At 41.8% G+C, this 22,775-nt stretch overlaps 2 protein-coding genes across 2 annotated transcripts in view; one reads left to right on the top strand and one right to left on the bottom strand.

The window, feature by feature from the left end:
• Window positions 1-22,775, top strand: part of Vps8 (VPS8 subunit of CORVET complex) — a 309,569-nt gene that overhangs the window by 3,020 nt on the left and 283,774 nt on the right. The window lies entirely within an intron of this gene.
• On the bottom strand, window positions 8,416-21,747 carry Magef1 (MAGE family member F1). The gene is given in 4 exon segments (XM_020153210.2): window positions 8,416-9,530; window positions 9,533-9,955; window positions 10,021-10,085; window positions 21,536-21,747. Coding segments are annotated over 4 exon segments (1,338 nt in total). The 3' UTR covers window positions 8,416-8,892.

Below are 22,775 nucleotides of genomic sequence, written 5' to 3'. Positions count from 1 at the left end.
AAACTCAAACCCTACCACAAAATTAACTAAAGCAAAAAGGGTTAGGGGTAGGGCTCAAGTGTAGAGTGCTTACCTAGCAAGCCCAAGGCCCTGCTGAGTTCAACCCCCAGTACTACCAAACAAACCCTTTCTCTGCCCTTCACCATGTCTCTTCATTTGTCATGTAGGGGTGAATGGCTGGACCTGACATGAGAATCCCAGGAGTTCACATCTGGCTTCAATGTGACTTTGTTGCTTACAGTTCTGTTTTCAGTGCATGCAAAGAATATCTGACCACCCCTTATTGACACCCACCCTCCTCAACTTGAGCCTGTCTTTGCCGTTTCTGGAATGCCTGGTCTGCAGCCCCATTTTGAGATCTCCTTATCTTCAGATTATCTGTAGAAGTGAATCTAGAAAGTGGCCCAGGACCATCCCCCAACTGACAACTGAGGGAACAAGACTGCACTGCTGGGTGATCTACCTGGCTGGGGATTCCCAAGACCTTTGCTTTCTCCTACAGCAAGAAGGGGAGAGGGTCCAATTCTTGTTCTCCTCCCTCTAGACGCTCACAAAGAGAAAGCCCATGGTTTTGACTATGTCCTCTGACATGATTCAGAGCATCTACCCCCCAGCCTGAGTGTCCCTCCTTTGCCTCATTTCTTAGAGTTCACTGGATGTGCAACCAAGCAACTGAGACTCAGTGTACCTGAAACCATGTCTGCCCCCAAATCAGCTCCTCCTGAGCATCCAGCTATTCTGATTAATGACTGCAGCATCTTTCCAGTCCTGGCAGCTGGAAAATGCTGAGTCACACCTCACATTTCCCTCTTCCTTGGTTTCATTCCCATACTTAATCAGTTATCAAGTAATTTCAAGGTTTTTCCCCCAGCCAGTCCATTTCTGGTGCCACCTCCATTCCTGCTGCCATCATTGCCTTGGTCAGGCTGTCATCCTCTCTTATGTGGATTTTTGCCAATTTGGCCTCCCTGACTCACTGCCCCCCCCCCACAACCAGTCAGTTCATTTTCCTAAAGCACCACATGTGCTCCTTGCACTCCCCCAGCTGCTCACTCCATCCACAAAGCCCTCTTCTCTCCTCCTCAGAACTCCTGGCTCCAGCCTAAAAAGGTCCCTTCTTAAGGTTCCCAGGATATTGCATGCCCCTGCTACCCTTTGCTAGGTAAAATTGTTCCCCTTGCCTGGAATCCTTTCCTCCATTCCAATTTATAATCTAAATTCTAGCCACCTTTAAGGCTAGATAGCACCCCTGGCTGAGTTGCAACATACAGCTTTAGAAAACAGGCTGAGGAAAAGCTGGGAAATTTGCTAGCAGTTTGCTAGATGTGGGAAATTTACTTCACTCCCAGAGCAGAGATTTGCTTTGTTTTGGGAAAATCAACACAAACCTAACACTTGTAGTCACTGTCAGCCTGAACACAGATGTCACTGTTGTGGTTCAGCACAGTAGATAGCCATGGCTTGGGAGAGGAGACTGCCTTCCTTTCTCTTTTCTTTCTCTGAGGTTTGAGAAAAACTGTAGAGGAAGGGAGCCTGAAGCTGCTTCCCAATGGAGGTGGCAGTTTTCAGCTGAAGTTGGGAGAACTGATACAAGAGAGAGAAAGCAGGTCTTCCTGAGGAGGTTGGAAGGGCCCTGTCACTGTCACTTTGGAATCCAGGTGACGTGTCTTGGTACTTAGCAAGGAAGAAAGATACTGTGCTCACCTCTGTGTAGAACTAAGCGTCTCTCTAGCACCCCAAAGGCACCAGAGGAGGCATCAGCCATGGATGCTGGGGACCCCACAGGAGCATTGCCAGAAAAGAGTCCATTCAAGGGCTTCCATGAACCATACTCATGACTGTAGTGCTCAGATGGATTGTGACATCATTCGTGTGAGATGTGAGGAAAATATGAAGTGGTGTTCAGTGTGATTGGAACTCACAGTTAAGGTAGCAACAAATCATTTATATCTTAGGCAAGTAAAAACAAGATCTTCCAGAATTAGAAATCATCTTATATTGTTAACCATGGTTGCTTCTGGGTTCTAATATTATACAAAGTTGATTTTCTTCTTTATGTTTTAATGAACTCTTCCAGTTTCCCCACTACAACCACTTGTAATTAGAAAAATCAAAGCTATGAATAAGGAATATCTCATCTTCCTTTTCCTTTCAGGCTCAGCAGAAATCTCCACCTCTTTCAGGTATGGTCAGTGTGGCCAGTGTTTGACCAGTATTTATTGTCTTAGGGACATCTGGTGGCTCTGCCAGCTCCTCTAGCATGGGGAACCTTTCTCCTGCCACTGACCCCTCCACTCACTCCTCTTACTGGAGCTACTTTTTAGAACTCACCTGGCCTGCTCCCACCCTGGGCCTTCAAACTTGTAGTTTCCTCTGCCAGAACCCCTGTCTCCAGTCCTCCCAGCTTCTGTACCTCCTACTTTTCGCCTTTCCCTGGCTGAGTTCTTTAAGATTACATACCTTCCCAGTATTCTCTTCCCTTTCCTACTTTGTTTCTCCTTATGACACACATCAGCGTCTGTCATGCTGCATATACTTCTTGATTTACTCTCTCCTTGGGCTAGCATGTAAGCTCTATGAGGGCAAGGATATTAGTCTATCTGGTTCTCTACTATAATCTCACCACCTATATGTAGGCCTGACATGTTAAAAAAATTTTATTTTATTCATATGTGCATATAATGTTTGGGTCATTTTTCCCCCCTTCCCCCTGCTCTCTCCCTTATCCCCCCTTACCCCTCGCTACCCGGCAGAAAAAAAAACTATTTTGCCCTTATCTCTAATTTTGTTGAAGAGAGAGTATAAGCAATAATAGGAAGGACCAAGGGGTTTTGCTGGTTGAGATAAGGATAGCTCTACAGGGAGTTGACTCGCATTGATTTCCTGTGCATGTGTGTTATCTTCTAAGTTAATTCTTCTCGAATTAACCTTTTCTCTAGTTCCTGGTCCCCTTCTCCTATTGGTCTCAGTCGCTTTAAAGTATCTGCTTTAGTTTCTCTGCATTGAGGGCAACAAATGCTATCTAGTTTTTTGGGGGTCTTACCTATCCTCATACCTCCCTTGTGTGCTCTCGCTTTATCATTAGGCCTGACATTTAGAAGATGCTCGAAAAATATTTGTTGAGAGAATACATTTTATAATAATAATAACCATGTACCAGACACTGTGTTGGGTGCTTTGGTAGCACCCTTATTTGGTCTTCAGTGTTTTGGGATAGATAGGTGGCATTATCTCTGCTTTAATGATGAGAACACCAAGGTTCAGAGAGGTTGGGAACTCAGCTGAAGCCACCTTGCTATCATAGGCAGAGTGGGGTTGCAATGCAGAAGTATTTGCTCCAAGTGCCAGGCCTTTCCATTTCAAGAGACCTCCTCTGACTTTATGGTTTAGGGATGTGACCTCCCAATTGGCTCTTAGGCTATGGATGTTGTTCCCCTACCACTTTGTGACAAAGCTCCTTCCTGCAGCAGGTCTGGAGATGTCTCAGTGGTACCATCCCTCACAAATGGGCTCCTCTCTCAATTAGAGTACTGCAACCAGAGAAACCAACTTGCTCCTATCCGTCATCACTGCCTCTACCTTCCAGCCTTGGATGCTCTAGGCTATGATATAAGTGTCAGAGGTTTTCTTTCCTTCCCTCTCATCTCCATTTTTATTTTTAGAGACAGGGTCTCATTACACAGCCCAGGCTGACCTGAAACTCTCCATCCTCCTGCCTTAGCCTCCCCAGGGCTAGGATTACAGGTGTGGCCACCACACTTGGCTTGTCATCCCCATTTTTCTAGTGAGAGATTCATTGCTTCCTAAGAGCCCTTGGAGGGCCAGCAGGGTAGAATACCAGCAAGAACTCAGAAGATTTAGGTTCAAGTACTGGATCTGCCCCTCACTAGTTATGTCACAAACTTGGTCAAGTCATTCAACTTGTGCATTGAGAAAATGAGAGGAATTATTCTTTCTTGTGCTTTCCTTGTGGGATCTTACTGTTGGATCTATCTCCAACAGTCTCATAGGACTGTTGTACAGATGTGTGACATGATGTGGCTATCATATTTAGCACCATGCTTGGCACAAAGTCTTAATAAATGCTGGCTGCCACTGTTATTGGCCATGATGAGCTAGGGAGTTGGGCAGTCTGACATCAACTGGTATGCTGGGGTGTGGGGTTTGGATTGTACCTGACCCCTCCGCCAATCATCCATTCAATGGTTTCCTCATCTACATTCTTCAGACTGAAATGCCTTGTTCAAGATCACATAGTCATAACTTCCAAAAGGCCTTGATCAGGATACTTTTCAGAATACCTAACTTCCTCAGTCAGTATACTATGTTTCTGCTGGGAGGTAATTGTTGCCATCTTTACTGGGCTGCACAATTTGAGGAATAATTTGCACAAATACCAATTGCCACAGGGACCAAGGCAGGAAAAATAATGACCTCAAGTGGAAACTGGGATTGGACCTGTGACTTGAGGCCTGGGTTGCAGGGACTAAAAATGAGCTGCCACCTCTGGAGCACCAAGTGCCTGTTTGATGTTGGGATTATAATCAACCTTAGCCTATTTCTAAACACCTGCTCTCCAAGTTCCAAGGAATCAGAATTGTAACTCTGGTGAGGGTCAAGATCCCCAGAGAGCTAGGTGTGGTGATGCATGTCTGTAATCCCAGGCACGGAATTATGTGGAGGCAAGAGGATCTCGAGTTTGAGATCAGCCTTGGCTGCATGGTGAGTCCTTTTCTCCAAAAAATCAAGGGCTGGGGATGTAGCTCAGCGGTAGAGTGCTTGCCTAGAATGTACAAGGCCCTAGGTTCAATCTCCAGCACCACAAAAAAGTGGGTAGGGGAGGAGATCCCTACAGAGTCTGTAGCTGAGCTGAGACTTTCCCATTGTCGAAGACATGATTTATAGATAGATGTCAAGGGCACTTCCTTCACTAGCTTTGATTCCTAGTTGTACTATAATAGTATGATCTGGAGTAATCCATCTGCCATCACTCTCTCAGCAAAATCCTTCCCACCCCAAACACAGAAAGATCTAGTTCTATGTGTGTCTGAAGGAGAAGTCAGGGGATCCAGTGCTTCCTTCTCCCTCATGTGAATGACCAGGAGCAAGAGGGGAATTCATCTCTTGCCCTTACCATGGCCAGTGTCTGCCACACATATGGGCCCAGAGGCCACACTCTCAGTACTTCTGAGAAGTTGATGATGGCATCTGTGACATGGGAGGTCTTTCATCCCGAGGCAAGGGTACGAGTTCTGCCAGCCTTTGCACCATCTGGAAACGTTGGCAATCACATTTGCAGGTCCACAAATGTTATGGGATTGTTCCATGGCATGAAAGACTAATTTGAGGCTTAACTGGAGAGAGCAGACTAAAGACTGCGGAAACACAGCCTACAAGGGTGAAATATGCTGAGTGTGAGCAAAAATACACTTTCTACATGTAGCTAGCACTCTGAGAATACAGAAGAGAGTAGGGAGCTGGAGTCAATGTTCACAGATTATCTTCCAACTTTGTTTTAGCTTCTTTTTTTACCCTCCTGCAGGCCAGTGTCTTATGCAATTACCTTGGCTATACAGCCCTTGTTTGTATCTCCAAGAAGGTGAGTCCAGAGACAGATGACAAGTCTGGAAAGAGTCCCAAGAAGGAAATCTAAAATATTCCATCACACTTCAACTCCAATCCTTATTCTGCCACAGACTACCTGTGAGACTATTACAGCCTCTCTGTCTGTTAAGTGCAAAATGGAAGATACTCTCTATCCTGACTGTTGTAAATATGTTAAACATAAAAAAGCTGACTCACCTTGGGAATTAAATAAATGGCAAGTATTACTATCCCTAGTATCTGTAAAATAGAGGTATTTAAAAATACCTACTTCACAATACACTTGTGCAAAATAGTGAAAAAAGTGCCTATTGCCTCTAGTAGATGTTTAGTAAATGGTACTGTTAGTCCAGGCTTTGCCTTGTCTTTGCATATTTGACCTTAAACAAAGCCATCAGGAAAATGGGTACTGAGTATTATTATTGTTATTATTATTTTGTTGGTACTTGGGATTGAGCTCAGAACCTCTCCCCCCGTCATTTTGTTTTTAGCTTATTTTTCAGATAGTATCATGCTTATGCCAGCATTGACTTCAGAGTATCACCCTACCTCTGACTCCTGAGTAGCTGGGATTACAGATGTGTCATCAAGCCCAGCCCCTCCCCACCCTTTTTGTGGTACTGGAGTTTGAACTCAGGACCTTGAGCTTATTTTTTTAAACCGTATCTTTTGTGTATTACTTGCACAAAAAGATTCTATTATGATTCATACGTGCATGCATACGGTGTGCTTAGGTCAAATTAACCCCTCTATTACCCTTTCTTATCCCCTTCTTCATAATTCTTAATAGGTTTCATTATTCTATATTCATACATGCATATAAAGTACTTTGACCATATTCACCCCATCACTCTCTCCTTTACCCTCCCCACTCCCACAGCCTCCCACAAATTCAAATTCATGTCATTTTTTTCAAGGTCTGGATGTGCCTATGAGAGAGAACATGGTATTTGGCTTTTTGAGTCTGGTTATTTCACTTTACATGATGATCTCCAGTTGCAGGTATTTTCCTGCAAACACATAATTCCATTCTTCTTTATGGCTGAATAATACTCCATTGTGTATATATATATATATATATTTTTTTTTTTTTTTCTTTATCCATTCATTGCTGATGGGCACCTAGGCTGATTGCAAAATTTGGCTATTGTGAATAGTGCTGCTATAAACATGGGTGTACAGGTATCTCTATTGTATGCTGACTTACATTCCTTTGGATTAAAATAGGGAGTAATTCCATTCTACCTCATTCCCTTCAAGACTGCAGTGGCAACTGGAGATAGTTAAATGTGACCCACTTATTGCTAGCAGTTGTGGTAACTAAAACCACACACAACATACTGAAGGCCAGGAATAGAGAACAGTGTGCTAGAATGAAACACTGGGTTGCAGGAAAGTCTTGGGCTTTAGTCTTTTACCAATAAATGACCTTAGACAAATCAAATAATCTGACCCTAAGGTGCACACACTGCTGACTTCTCAGACACTGTGAGAAAATACAAATGAAATCATCAGTACTGCATCACTTCAATAACTTTGGTACCCAGCAAGGTCAATGGCACACAGTGGGCATTCAGTATTTTTGTTGAAATATTGAATTTTCAATTCTTTTGCATATAAGTAGAGGGTTTATATCCCAAAGTAATTTGTGTTCCAGGCCAACCATAACATACTAAAACATGTTATTTGGACACAAGTGGAAGCAGAAAACTCTTGAGAAAAAAAAAAAGCAGCTCTGTTATGGCAGCTGTAGGGAGACAGGTACAACGCTCCACCTCTAGTGTGTGGGTTCTACTTCTTTAAGTTCTCTGTTATTGTATGTACTCTTTCTACAGGGTCTAGCCGAGTGAAGGTGGTAGGCACGGCAGGCGCTAAAGCTGCTTGTGGATGACTCCTCATGGGTGTTAAGAATGAGAGGGATGTCTTACAGGTCTCCACTAAACGGGAAGTGGCAAGTGGAAAGCAGCAGATAGAAACATGGAAGAGAGCACTGGGCTTCCTGGTGCCTGGGGAGATATCTTCTTTTTGCTTTTTTTTTTTTTTAATTTTCTCCAGTTTTAAAAAGATTATTAGCATAAATTAATCTAACAAAGGCATTTTATTGTCACATTTACATACATACAATATATATTGATCAAATTCATCTCATCTATATTACTTTCTTAACCCTCCCACTTTTTTTTTTTTTAACATTTAATGGGTTTCACTAAGCTATTTTCATGCATACATAATGTACTTCTATCATGCTTATCCCCATCATCCTTTCCTATCTCCGTTCCCCCTCTTGCTGATTCTTCCCAAGGAAAGATCTTGAAGTGAAACTTCTTGGTAACAGGATACATCGTATGTACCCTCCATCCATACTATATAATCTTTCAGTATTGTTACCCTACTGGTCTCTAAGGGCTTTGGTACAAGAGGGAAACTTGTGGAGGTTGAAAGAAGGGAGATGAAGAGGGCCAAAATGGTCATGGTCACCATCACTGTGCACTGCAACAACTTGCCCTGGAATGAAGGCACTGGCAAATGTAGGGTACTTTCCCAATTTGCCAATAGTAAGTCATTTAAAAGCACCATCTTCAACTCTCACCCCCACCTTCTACCTCTTTTTTTCCCAGAGTCTGAGGGGACTTTTTTTTTTTAACTAAAGGTAACCTCAAGCAAGCCTCACCCAATCACCTCTACTGAATTAGGTGTCCCTTTATGGCTTTCAACTCACTGTATTGTAACTTCTGGTTTATTTACTAATTCAAAAAAGTAGGACACATTCTATCCCCAAATGCCCAAAACAGTGCATCACAAAACACAAGATGATGAACATATGTTTAATTTATTCAGTGTACCAGGTATATTTCTAATTTATTGGATTTTACTTTTTTCTAGACACTAATAGCTAAACAAATAGATACATGTCAGTCTTTCTTAAAATAGAATACACAGAAAGTGTTGAAGGCTATTTTCTCCCCTGGTACCATATCATCACAGTGATGAATTCCTTCAGACCATTCAAGTCCAGCATTACAATGCTGCAAATTTGTTCATGACCACAGAATAAAATGTAAAGTTCTTAAATTCATTTACAAAATTAGCAAATCCTACAGGTATCCTACAGGAAAAAGACCAATCTCACTTACAGCAATTTAACAATATATTAAATGTAACAAAACCTAACAAGATACAAGACCTAAATACTAAACTTACACAATCTCTTCAGAAGTAACGAGTCTCCCCTAGCTATACTTACGACTCAAGACAGTAAGTAGCTTCCATCCACACTGGGCCCCTCACTCACCAGCTCTGCAGGCCGGCCTTAGCATTGGTCCTGGCTCTAGCCCTCATACTGGCCTCAGCCCTGGCCTCGGCTATGGCCCTGTTGGCCACGTCCGCCAGAGCCTCACAGTACTGCACTGGCCAGTGCTGGGGTTCTTTCTTATGGAGCCTAGCCACGAACCCCAGGACTTTCATTTTGCTGATTTCCAAGTTGCTTCGGGGACCCCAAGAGAATTCATATTCCGATGGAATGGTGTGCGGCACCCGCCTGTAACTGAGATATCGCTGCTGCACAAAATCTCCCGTAATAAACCTCTTCGGGTACCCAAAGAGGAAGTGATATTTTGAAGGAAGCACCCCCAACCGACGCAGCATCTCCCAGACCTGGGCCTCCCTGGCACTATTACCTTTCATGTAGATAAGGCCCAAGATCATCATTAAGAGACCCAACCTGGGGCCATCTCCTCCCAGATCCTCCTCCAACTCAACAGGTTTGAGTTTATTGATGAGGATGTAAGTGTGGTGCTTGCGGTCGAGCTGCTTCAGCTCGAAACCGAAGACATACCGCAGATGCTCTGCGGCCCTTGCGGTGATCTCCGGGAACAGATCCTTCAAGTCTCCGATTACGTATTTCACCATCTCGGAGCGCGTGATGGGCTCTTCCTCTTGTCCTTCACCAGCAGGAACTGCACCAGCTCGGCCGCCGTCCGGTTCAGACGGCGGTAAGCCCCGCGCGGTGCCAGGGCTTTGGCGGCCAAAGCCTTCGCGCCTTTCCGGCCGAGGGCAGGCTCCGCGGCCCCCTCCTCCCTGGCCGCACCAAAGTCCTCCTGTTGGGCCTGGGTCTCACCATCATGGCAGCCGTCCTGCTCCCCCTCGGCCTGAGGGGCCGGGAGACCCCGCCTTCGGATTTCTGCAACATGTTTTCGGACAAGCAGGTGCACAGCTCGCACACGTTTTGGGGCGTGCGAGCCCCGGCGGTGGGGTTGGAGCGCGGCCGAGGCAGCGAGAGGAGGACTAGGTGCAACAGCAGAGGGAACTTGGTGGCTGCTGGGTGTCACCGCACATGCGGCCAAGTCGTTGCCTCAACGCCCGGGCGCCCAAGACTTGCGGCGCAAAAGCCGCGCAGCCTCTGTCCACGCCCGCCACTTCCGGCCACCAGAGCCAAGATGGCGGCCCCCGTGCGCGCGAAGCACTTCCTCTTCCGGTCCCGTCTGGGTTAGGGGCGTGGTCGGGTATAATTATGTAGGTTCAAGGTGAGGTGGGAATGTGTACCTTGTGCTTGCAACTTAGGCTCAGAAAGCTGGGGACAAGGGAGATGTAACCAGGGCTTTCCCATCAAGGCATGGAGGGTGGGGAATGTTTCAATGTACAAGGAATGAGATAGGAATGGAGCTCCAGTCACATTCTTTCAGCTAGTGTTCATAGGCGTATGCATCTTGGATTTTGAATGCTTTAGTGTAGCTCAAGTGCAGAGTCCTTGAAGGCCAAGGCTGGGAGATAAAGCTGCGTGGGTCAGTTAGTGGGGGGGCCTCAAACAGAATGGTAGGGAAATTGAAATTTATTCTGGACACAATGGAAAAAGACTGCAAAGTGATGTCTGGGCCAGGCCTGTGTCATTACAGTCTCTGGTGGCAATGTGGAGGATTGATTATTACAGTGCAGAATAGGAACTGGGACCTGGCCTAGCACTTGGAGGCACTCAGAAATATTTTTCAATGGATAATTATGATGAGAGGACAAGGACATCATATTCTATGGGGATAAGAGAAGAATGTAAGATACACATTGAGGAAGTACATTTGGTGTCTGGTTGGAAGAAAAAGAAGACTTTTTTTTGCTCTAGTCAAATTTAACTACACCTAATTTTCTCTCTCTGTCTATGTCTGAAATGCCCTCTCCAACATCTCCATCTCAAATCTTCCCACTGTTCAGGGCTCAACTTAAACATCACCTTTCCAAAGTCTTCCTTAGTCATCATGCATGGAACTTATTTACTATCATCTCTGAATCACCATAGCAATTTGTATTTACTTAACATTCACATATATCAGCCTAATCATGTTCCAGGCTCTGTTCTAAGCATTTTCTAATATTGTATATAATATTATATATGTATATATCTGTAAAGATATATAATATGTATTATATATAATATTTATTTGATTCTCGTTAAGGTAAGCACTGTTATCATCATCCCCATTTTATAGATGATTGTGTCTTTTCCTGTGGCATTTTCTATTTGCTAGCTATGTAATCTTGGGCAAGTTACCTGAACTCTCTGCTCTTCAGTAGCCTTATCAGTAATAGAATAATAGTAGTAACCACATTGAAGAGATTATAAAATGTACATAAACATTTAATGCAGAGCTTGGCACATAATGAGTATTCAATAAATTTTGACTATTAATTATTGAATATTTTTTATGTACTGATACTATTGTCTTGCAAGGTAAATGGTATTAATATCTCCATTTTATAAGTGAGGTAATTCACAAAGAAGTTAAGTAACTTGCCCAACATCACACAGCTAGGATTTGAAACCATATAGTATGACTCCAGAGACCATGTTCTTAATCACTACATTAATAGATATTAATTATTATTAGTATTTACCACACTTTGCTTTGTAACATAATTATTTTTTGTTTTTATATTCTTACCCTCAACAAACCAAACATCCTCAAAGCCAGGGCTATATCTTTAATTATTTTTAAAGAGCCTCTTGTAGTTGGCACTCAGTATATAATTGTCAATGAATAAAAAATGTAAAGTTTTACCTTTTTCCTTAGGAAATAATGTGTATTTTAAGTAAATATCAGATAGAATTATCTAGATTTAAACATGAAATCTTTCTTACTACGTTTTTCAAAAAGAGCCAGGTGTGGTGGTTCATACCTGTAATCCCAGCACTTGGGAAACTGAGTCAAGAGAATTGAGAGTTTGAGGCTAGCCTGAGACTCTGTCTCAAAACAAACAAACAACTCCAACAAATTTCCAAATATATAGCCATTATTATAATGACTTACAAATACTGAAAGTGTGTGATGAATGAAGCAGGAGGATGTTTATTATAGTCTAGCTTGAGGCTATTATTAGTTTGCATTGTGCCAAACATTCTATGTACAATATAATTTAGTCCTCACAAATTCCTATTAGTAAGGTATTATTATCCTCATTTTACAAATGGGAAAACAGTCACAGAGAGGTTAAATCACCTGCCTCAAACCACCCATCTGTTGTTTCATAGACCGGAAATACAAACTCAAATCTGTCTTCTCTGAAAACTGTGCACATGATCACCATGCTGAACCAACTGGTTAGCCACCCCTACCTAAAAGGACAATGCTAGAGAGAAAATAATCCATTTACTTGTTTTGTCACTGCAAAATTGGCCAAGGAGATATGCAAGAGAAATATGCATGGAAAAAGCATGCAAGAGATATGCTGAATGGGAAGAATTTTGAGGGATGAGTTAGCAGTAATATAGATGGATTTAAAAGCAAACAAACAAACAAAAAGCAAGGCTGGCAGAGTAACTCAAGTGGTAGAACGCTTGCCTAGCAAGCATGAGGCCCTGAGTTCAAGTACTCCCACCAAAACCAAAAAAATCCTGAAAAAATAACATAATACATCTTTAAAAAGGAACAAATTTCTGATACCGTATGAATGAGTATGACAACTATTAGGCTGAATGAAAGAAGAAACATACAAAAAAATTATAGTATAATATGATTACATTTATCTGATATTAAAGGCAGGTTAAACTAATTTATGTGATAGAAATGAGGACAATGGAGATTCGGGATGGTATTAACTGGAAAGTGGTATCCAGGAACCTTCTTTGGTCCTGGAAATATTCTGTATCTTAAGTGTAGAAATACTTGTCAAAACTTACCAAATTGTACACTTAATACCTATGCATTTCACAGCATATAAATAATACTCAAAAATTATAAAAATAAAAGACTTTGAAAAATTAAATGAATAGGCCTTTAGATGTGGGAGGTGGTGAGGAGTATAAAAGGAGAATGGACCTTGCCTTGTACTTGGAGTCCTTAGATGCTACAGTGTTATACTGAAGGAACATAAACAATCATCTTTTCAGTTTTGGTTGTGCCCTACATGTACAGGAAAAGCCAACTTAAAAAAATAATCCTTACAGTGTATCTCTTTGATTGTAGGTATGGCAAAACAAACACTTTGATCACTGTTAGATTGGAATCTTCTTGAAGGAGAACTGTTGGTGGCTAGTCTTTGAAAGCCTTCAGTGTTTAGTTTAGTATGTAGAGGGAATAGGGGATTACACTGGGAAAAAGAATTGTGGAATGAACTCTTCTGGAATGTCTAGCACTCTGTGGAGGTGTGGGAAAGGTGTCAGCACTGAGCCAGGTCCTTACTCATCTATCCTGTGACCTTGCACAGGCCACTGTTTCCTCATCTTTAGGCTTGACAACCCTTACTTTGTCCATCCCACTGTGTTATTTGAATAAGATTATAAATGTAAACATGCTTTTAAAGTGCTCTACCATTAAAAAAAACAAGAAAATAAAGTGCTCTATCATTAAGAAACAAATATAAAAATGTCACAGACTTTTTCTTTCTTTCTTTTTTTTTTTTTAAAGAGAGGTGGTAGAAAAATCTCAGTAATGAGTGTGACTGACCTCTCAATACAGACATTTCAGAATGAGCTTCCACATTCCTGGTTGAAAAAATCGTCTGGCCAAAAAAGATTAAATAAAGAAATGTCAAGTTCTGACACTCCTTCTGAGGCCAGTGAATACTTTGGTGGTGAGCCAGGTTATCTTGTGGATTCCCTCTAAGCTTGTCCATGGAGTCCTCCTAACTTTTAAATGCTTTCTTCACACAGGTACTGAGTAACAAGTCACCCCACTTCTGAGTGAGCCCTAAACTGCATCAATACTTGTGTCTTCCCTGTTTCTCTGACAGTCTTGACAGCCGTGCAGCAGATCCGGCTCTAAGGGGATCAGAGGCAAAGCTTTGTCCAGGATCCCAGACAGAGGCAGAATGAAACCCAGTGTTGTCAGAGCAGAATGGGCAAAGTGTGAGGCTTTGGGTCCTGTTTGTGTGGCAGGGATTGAGGCAGGATGGCCAGGCGGATGATTCGATCTGACTTGGGTAATGAAAATTGTTTGTTGCTGTTTGAGGAGCAATTGTGTAAGCAACAGTACTTCTGTGTTTGGCTGCCTGTGACTCACCACTGTCTGTAACATAACCCCAGACTCAGAGAAGGAGCAGATCCTGGCCAGCGGGTGGGGGAGAGATGAGGTAGGGGACAGAGGGCCCCTGCTCATTCACTCCTCCCTCCTCGCTGTCCCACACCCTCTCCAAACCTTGAAGGGGAGTTGGCGAGAGGCATTTGCCACCTGGATACAATGAGGCCCAGCGCAAGGGGCAGGCTAGGGGCTGGCCAAGAGCCAGGGTCCTATTCTGAATGGCTGTTGCCAAGGGGCTGCCAACAGCCTATCTCAACCCTCAAGAGGCCTCCCGGGTAGGAGGGCAACTCCCACATATGAGGCCTAACTCACGCCATTTGCTGGCCGTGATCAGAATGTGCGGGACACAGAGGCTTTGAGCAGCTGAACAGAGCCTTTCCCCTCTGCTGGCCGCCGGTTCACTTGGATTAGAGCAAGCTCTCTGGAGTCTCTTTGTTGGCTGCTTGTTATTCCGCACGCACCGAACACTGTGCATTCATCTTTATTAGTTCTAATTGCTTCCCCATTCTAATGGGATCTTGATATTCCCATACAATTGAAAGGAAATGTATTCATTAAAATAATTCTTCTCCTAACTGACGCTTCAAGCTGCTCCTCTAAGTGACATTGTCTCTCTCGCCACAGCCTGCTGAGGCCTCTTATTAAGACTCTAGTCAAAAGCCAACTTTGGGCAGCAAACTTTCCTTGCAGGAGTTTCCAGACACTGGAGAGAGGGTGCTTTTTAATCGGCTCACACACAGAACTTGGAGGCCAGCTGGTGTAATTGGGGGTGCTGCTCCTCGAGGATGAGGTAGGGGGAGAACGACTTGCCTCCAGCTCTGCCTCCCATAACAATGACCCCTTTCTGCACACCAGCTCATTTCGAGAGGGCTTCCCCCTTGTCATGTATGTGAAGCTTTCTGTTTATGCCACAAGCAGTTACTAGGTGTGTTCTAAGTGCAAGGCGCTGAGTAAGGTGCTGTGGGAAGTGTGGAGACAGAGCTGGAGTCTCAAGGTGTTTATGGTCTTGGTGGGTGGGTAGCTCCCAGCTCTGAGTCTCCAGATCTGGGCATGAGAGGAAGGGCTGGGAATGGTCTCAATATTCAAAACCTTAACAGGAACTAGCATTTAGCAAAGGAGGCTATTAGTTCATAAATGTCTTTGATTTAATAACCAAAATCTTTCAAGTCATGGGATCGTGGGGGTAGTACAAGAAATTTCTGGAGGAACTGGGAACCACTGATCTATTTGGGGGAAATGATCCATAATAGAGAGTGATATAAATGTGTGCTCTTTATGTTAGTGGTGCTATAGGAGTTTGGAGAAGTGCAAGGAAGCCTAGACATGACACAATTATCTGAATCCTGTTTAATTCCTATAACAACCCTCCAAGGAAGCCTAATTACTCTTGATTTTACAAAGCAGATGAAGAAGTTAGGTAACTTGTCTGCCTTCAAAAGTTGTAGTCAGAATTCGAACACTAGGCTTCTGCTTCCAAAGCACATGCTATTTTATGGCATCTCACTGCCTCTCTCACATCGTATCTGTCAGGGCCATCAGAGAAGGTTTAATGTGGAAAGTGGTGTTTGATCTCCCTGGAGGCCTTTGGGGATGGTGGGTTGTCAACAGGTAGATGGTATGGTCTCTTAGGGGCTGGGAGGAAGCTGGTATACCAGGAAAGGACAGGAATCCAGGTGGCCCAGAGACTGAGTGTGTGTGGAGGAGTCATAGGAAAAAAGCAGAAAGGCTTGCCAGAAATAAACCATAAACAGCCTTGCATGTCAGGAGCTTGGATTTTTATCCTAAAAGTAATGTTCCAAGGAAGATACTTGAAGCTTCCAATAAATGCAATATTTCTTTCAGAAGCATCAGTTTTCCTTGAGGTGAATAATTTTAAACATCTTCATATTAAAAGAAATTCAGATCTACCACTCAGTAGAATGCAAAATTCTCATGAATTTTTAAGAGAACTCAGGAGAGACTTCTAAGAGAGTTTGGGGGTGCTGGCAGGGGCTCCAGGCTACACAGTCCTGTGGGGGAACTTAAGCATTTCTTTTGTCTGCTGTTGGTATACTTCAGCAGTAAAGTTTGAGAAGTACTGTTTTGAAGAACACATTTTGATCCCAGGGATAAAATAATTAGCTGTATTTCAAGAAGGGTGCCAGGGCTTAGAAGAATGGTTGCACAGGGCAGGGATTGAAGGCAGGAGGCAAGTTTGGAGGTGTTGCCATAAATTCTCAAGAGAAATGAAGAGCCTGGAGGTTGCAGGGCATACCTGTGCCCTAGCCTTGTTGGAGGGGGCTGCCTGAGAGACACCCTACCTTGCAGCTGCTCCTTCCTTTTAATGGGCCTAGCAGGCTGTAACTGAAGCAGCCAAGGAAGGGCCCGGGCCAGGAATGGGTCCTGACAGAGAGACTTTGTGCCCCAGTCACTCACTTTCCATGTTGCCCTTGAACTACCTTCTGCCCTAACAGGTCTATCAACCTACCTGCCACAAGGCAAGTGTCTGGACTAATGATTCTGGAGAGCTCTGCCTTGTTGTAGCATCTAGCCTTCATACATTGGAGGGCAGTTTTGTTGTGCCCAGTATGGTAGCTGACACCCTGGGGTCCAGAGTGACTCCAAAAGAAAGAAAGAAGGTCTGTACATCTCAGCCAAGGACCAAGGTCATGTTAATGCCTCCTTGTCCTCAGTGGGTGCAGACAGCCCATCTCAGTTAGCCAGAACCCTTTACTCATATAGCAATTTGGTATGAGTAATTATTAGAAAGTTTAGGATATTTCTTAAAGCATCTTTTAAAAAGAGTATAGTGCTTTATTTTTTCTCATTTTAGAAGAAATTGTTTATTTTCAAGAATTGAGAAATTTCTGCCCATCAAAAAAGAAACAAACAAAAAAAACCTCAACTATAAGTCTACCACCCAGCAGTAACCACTGACAGCAAATACTTTGGTGTATCCTTCCCAAATTTTTCTAAGCATATACATTTTTATTTTAAAAAATGCAATCATCTTGTATATATGATTTGTATATGCATAATGTATCTATATACCTTCATATGCCATGAATCTCTCACACTAATAAATATTGTTTTATTATTGTGATTGAAATTATTCCACAGACCTCGTGTCACCCTAGTACCCTAATGTCATCATAGCCACTAAAGTTTCAGTTTTTCATTATTTAATACAGTGTCATGAACTTACTTGTGGCTGAATTTTCACAAGGTAGTGTTGTAAATATTATTTTTAAATTTTATGTTATGACAAGAAAAATTAAACACCTATAATCCTACCATCCAAAAATCCTATCTGTATGCCTTTCAGTGCCTATCCTTGCAGATTTTTATTCTGTGCGTATATTTATATCTCTGTGTAAATATATCAAGCAAAATCACTGTAGATACATTTATGTTGGAACAACACTATTTATTAACATTCTTTTCTGTAATATATAGATTATCTTTGTCATTAAACAGTTTCAATATTATTTTATTGCTTTCTAATAACATATTGCGTAAGTGTACATTTGTTTATCCTATTGTGTATTTTGGAACCTTTTTTTTTTTTTTGATAGAACTGGGGTTTGAACTCAGGAATTTGTGTTTGCAAAGCAGGCGCTGTACCATTTGAGTCATGTCTCTAGTCCATTTTACTCTAGTCTTGTGATCTATTTGCCCAAGCTGAACTTGAACTGAGATCCTCCCAATCTCAGCCTCCCAAGTGGCTAGGATTACACTGGTACCTGGCTCTTTTTCTTATTTTTTATGTGTTCTTAAAATATTAAGGACATCAAATTTGTTGGTTATTATTTTTTCTTGAGACTTTTTTAAGGTAAGATTTTTCTCTTTATTCTATAATTATAGAAACAAATGAGATCTTTGACAAAAATTAGAAAGCATAAAAAATTCAAATGAAATAACTCTAAATCCCACCAACTAGACATAAGCACTATTAATATTTTAGAGAACCTCTTTTTAGAGCTTCCTATTTCCCAGTATAACTGAGTAGGCCCATGTAAGCTTGGCATTTTAGCAAACAAAATTGGTATTTGTATATATACTTCTGTGACCTACTTTATGCACTAACTGTATTTTGAAAACCTTTTTGTGTCAACACATATGAATCTGCACCATTATTTGTTAAATTAATTTTACTTTTAAAATGCATAGTACTTTCACGTAGTTCAAAAATCAAAACAATGTTTAAAAAAAACGCTAGCATGTTTTGCGAATTCCTGCTCCTGCCTGTGTTCCCATTCCCCTGCTTCTCTGATTTCCCTCATATAGGTCACTGTTTTTCATATTTAGAGTTTTCCTTTTGGAAAACACAAGCAAATGCAAATATGAATTTCCCAACCTTGCTTCTGCATAAGTCAACACACTATGTATATTCTTAGGCACCTTATTCCCTAGATACCTACTGTCCCCCTACATGCAAAACCTCCCCTACTATCAGTGCTCCCCACCAGAGTGCACCTACATTGACAGATCACTCTCACCCACAGTCCACAGTTTACTTGGGTGTTGTACATTCTATGGGTTTGGACAAATGTATAATGACATGTGTCCACCATTATAGCACCATATAGAGCATTTTTATTGCCCTAAAAAATCCTCTGTGCTCCATCATCCCTCCCTCCCCTCTGGCACTTTGCTTAAAAGAGTAGTGTGCAGTGGCAACCTTTTCATATTGGTATATAGAAAGCTTCCTGCTATTTCATACTTCATGGTATGGATCACATATCTAGCCATTTCCATATAATTAGACATTTGGTTATTCCCAATCTTTTGTTATTACAAATAATTCTAATATATGTTGTGTGCAAATACATTTGCAGGAAAAAAATCTGAGAGTGGCACTGATGAATCAAGGGATTAAAAAATATTACTATTGTTAATAGAAAATATCAAATTTTCTTTCATAGGAATGTACCATTTTGTACTCCTTCTGGCCATAAATAAAGTGCCTGTTTCCTTACAACTTCTGCAATCAAACAGATTTAGATGTGTGCAAATCTGACCAGTAAAAATTATTATTTTTTTTAAATTATTGCAACTTTAATTTGTACTTGCTTTTATTACAAATGAGGTTGGGCATGCTTTCATATGCTTAAAAGCTATTTGTATTTTTTTCCTAAAATGGGTATTTTTTCTATGGTTTTATTGGTTTCCTTGATTTATAGGAACAAATTATGTATAAGGATGATTGACCCTTGGTGAAATGAGTTGTAATATTTTTTCCCAGATAGTCATTTGTTTTACTCTTCCTTCCTTCCTTCCTTCCTTCTTTCCTTCCTTCCTTCCTTCCTTCCTTATTTTTGAGACAAGGTTTTTCTATGTAGCCCACTCTGAACTTGAACTCTCAATCCTGTCTGTCTCCCAGTTGGTGGGATTACAGGTCTGTGCCACCACACCTGGCTTGCTTATATTGTTTTGTTGTACAAGAATTTCAAGATTTTTTAGGTAGATGTATTTGTCAGTCTTTTATTTCATTACTTGTAAATTCTGAATCACTTAGAAAGATCTTCACTACCCTGAGATTATAAAGGAGTTCTATTTTTCTTCTGGTAATTTTATTGCATTTATTTCTTTGGTCTTGTCAAAGTTTATCCTGATGTACTGGGTGAAATATCAGTCCAGTTTCTCCTTTTTCCATTAATCAAATGCTATTTATTTAAAAACCTGCCTTTGCCTCACTGGCTTGATATTTATCATACATCAAATTCTCACATACATTTAGTCCTGTTTGGGAGCTTTCTAGTCTATTCCATCGGTCTGTCCATCTATACAGCATCATGTTTAATAGCTACTTGGGATTGTTTCTTATGTATATCACATAATTTATTTGACTAATTCATTTTTGTTAAACATTTAGGTTGCTCCAATTTTTCAATATTTCAAAGAGTGCCTCAGTGAATAAAGAGCATCTTGCATCTTAAATGTGCATGTGTGTGCCATGGATCATTTCTGTCCTTGGGATAAATTTTTATGCATGGAATTACCAGGTCAAAGGTATGTGCCTGCTTGGGCTTTTTTTCAGACATATTGCCAAAATGCCTTCCAGAAAGATTGTACCAATTTACACTCCCTCCAACAGTGTGTGAAAGCTGATTTCCCTTTGCCCATGCCAGCTCTCAGTATTATCATTCTTTTTAATCATTGCCAATCTGATCAGCAAAGGGAAAAAAAAGGTCTCTCGTTGCTGTTTTAATTTGCCTTTCTTTGAATGCTAGTGAGGTTGAATATTTTTTCAATTTATGCTGGTTTTTGATGTACAGAAGTTTTTAATTTTTTATGTAGTCAAATCTATCAATCTTTTCCTCTATGGTTTCTGCTTTTGTTGACATGTTTAGAAAGTCCTTCCCCATCCTAAGATTATAAAATATTCACTTATATTTTCTTCTAGTACCTTTATGGTTTCATTTCCATCTTTGGCCATCTGGAATTCATCTTGATGAATGGAGTAAGCTGGGAAATAACTTGTATTATTTATTTATTTATTTCCCAAATAGATGCCCAGTTCTTTCATCACTGTTAGAAAGTACATGCTTGTGTGTGTGCATGTACGTGAACATGTGTGCACCCATGATGTGTGCTCATGTGTGTAATTATTCCTAAAGTGAACATCTTCAACAGCTGGACACTGATGATAATCCAGTTTTAGACATTGGGTCATCATTAGAAATATCAGTTATTGGGTTAAAACAGGCAGATACATATAAGCTTTTGAGTCAAACCAACAGGCTTTTAGTGGACCTACATTTGATGTTCAACTCCTAGCTTTGTCCTGGACAGGCATGGTGGTGGCACTGTTAGTCTAGCACTATGGAGGATTAAAAGTCCCAGGCTAGCCTGGACTTAGTCTAGTGAGACTCTTTTTCAAAATAACAACGAAAATCCCAGATTTGCAAATCACTATTGGTTCAACTTTTAGCAAGCCAATGATCTGATCCTCCTGGGTCTTGGTTTCTTCCTCTGTGAAATGGTCCAATAATACTTAGAATTAAATGAGGTAATGTTTGTAGCAATGCTCAACACATGCCTTACACATCATGGCCAGTCAATACATATCACTTGCCTTTCACACTAAGACCTTCCCTGCCCCTCCTCCCCCTCAAGTGATTCCCTTAGGCTTTACTGTAAATAGGATTTGTCAGTGTGGGGAGAGGTGGAATGCTGTGTTTGCTTTTTATAGGTTTTCTATCTTTACCCTTGTGATCAGACTCTCATGTGTTATGTCTTGCTGCTTTTAGTTGTCTTTTCATTAGCAGCCTTTCTCTCCTCTTCTAAATGTGCTGCTTTTAATCTTACACCAGTTAGAAAAGCAGACAACTGGATTGTTAAAAGTATATATAAATTAAGAGTAACTGAGATCTGAGTGAGAGCCCAAGGGCCTCTCCAGTTGTAGAATGTAGTGGTTCTTAGCTCTGGCTGCACGTTAGACTCACCTGGGAGCTTTTAAAGCCCATCCAGACTTCCATGGGTGTTTCTCATGTATCCGCAGGGCTGAGTATGCCTGGGGGAGTGCACTGCCCCTCTTGATTCTCCTGTAGTGCGCCCCAGGTTGTAAGGTCACTGGATGGAGCAGAAGGCCAGATGGTGGGGATGTCAGGGATGTTAAGGCTGCTGCTGTGCTTGTTAAAGAAAGCAGCTCCCGCATTCACATCTCTGAAATTCCTCTGGGGGTTTGGAAATGATGTCAGTTTCTCTTCAAAAGATAGAGCTGTCCAGTCCCTTCCTGCCTCCAGGGACTGCCTGGGACCACCATGACTTCAACTCATAAGAAGAGTAGGAGATGATATGAAACAATCCTTGCAAAAATACCTTCAGTTATTCTTTCCATTTTGTTTATTTATATATTCTCTTTTTCTCTGGCTCCTTTCCTATTCCCCCAAACACATGTAGGTGATACATGTCAAGCCTGTTTGGTTCCCAACTTCTTTGGATCCAATTTATCCATGGATGGAGTCACTTATTCCCAAAGGCAGGCTCACGCATACCAACCATTGATGGACCACTGTGTCTCCTGGCAAAATAGATACAAAGTGTGCTCCGTAAGGATGGGTATGAACATCATGTCTTCTTGCTGCAAGGTCTGCTTTCATCTTATTTTCAAGTGCTGTTAACCTAGTAGTGGGTTTAGTCTGTGGGCTGGAGAACGCATTCCAGGTGTCTTGTCTGGTTCATCTAAGACTAGGGCTTCCTTAGTTTCACCAGACCCCGGTGGGAGGTGGGGGGCAAAGTTACCATCTTTCCTAATGAATTAAAGCCACCTGCTCCAAGCTTAGCAGCAAACGGAGAATCTGTGTGGAGAGAGGTGACTGGAATTTTCCCGTAGGATTTCTCACTCATTGTCCCTACCCTTCAACACACACAGGGCCGCTGAGATTAGGCTAAGTCCTTCATACCAGTCTTTACCACAGTTTGGGGAGAACAAAAGAGCAATAACTAGAGAGAGTAACATGACCCCATCAAATCTCACTTACAAGCTATGACTTGGCTATGAGGACTCAGAGCCTGCCCTACCCAGTGTGGGGGCTGCCCCTGTGTGGTCAGGATCACTGAAGCATGCAGGCGAGGCCTGGGAGTAGAAGTAGGAACAGGGGACAGCTGCCCTCTTTCAATTTCAGATGGACCCACTTAAAAAAAAAAAAAAAGAATGAAGTTGAGAAGGTTAGAGTTCCTTCT

The sequence above is a fragment of the Castor canadensis genome, chromosome 5 (genome assembly GCF_047511655.1).
Source record: "Castor canadensis chromosome 5, mCasCan1.hap1v2, whole genome shotgun sequence".
Classification (NCBI taxonomy): domain Eukaryota; kingdom Metazoa; phylum Chordata; class Mammalia; order Rodentia; family Castoridae; genus Castor; species Castor canadensis.
Note: the sequence above shows the minus strand (reverse complement) of the source record. Positions and strands in the feature narration are given on the sequence as shown.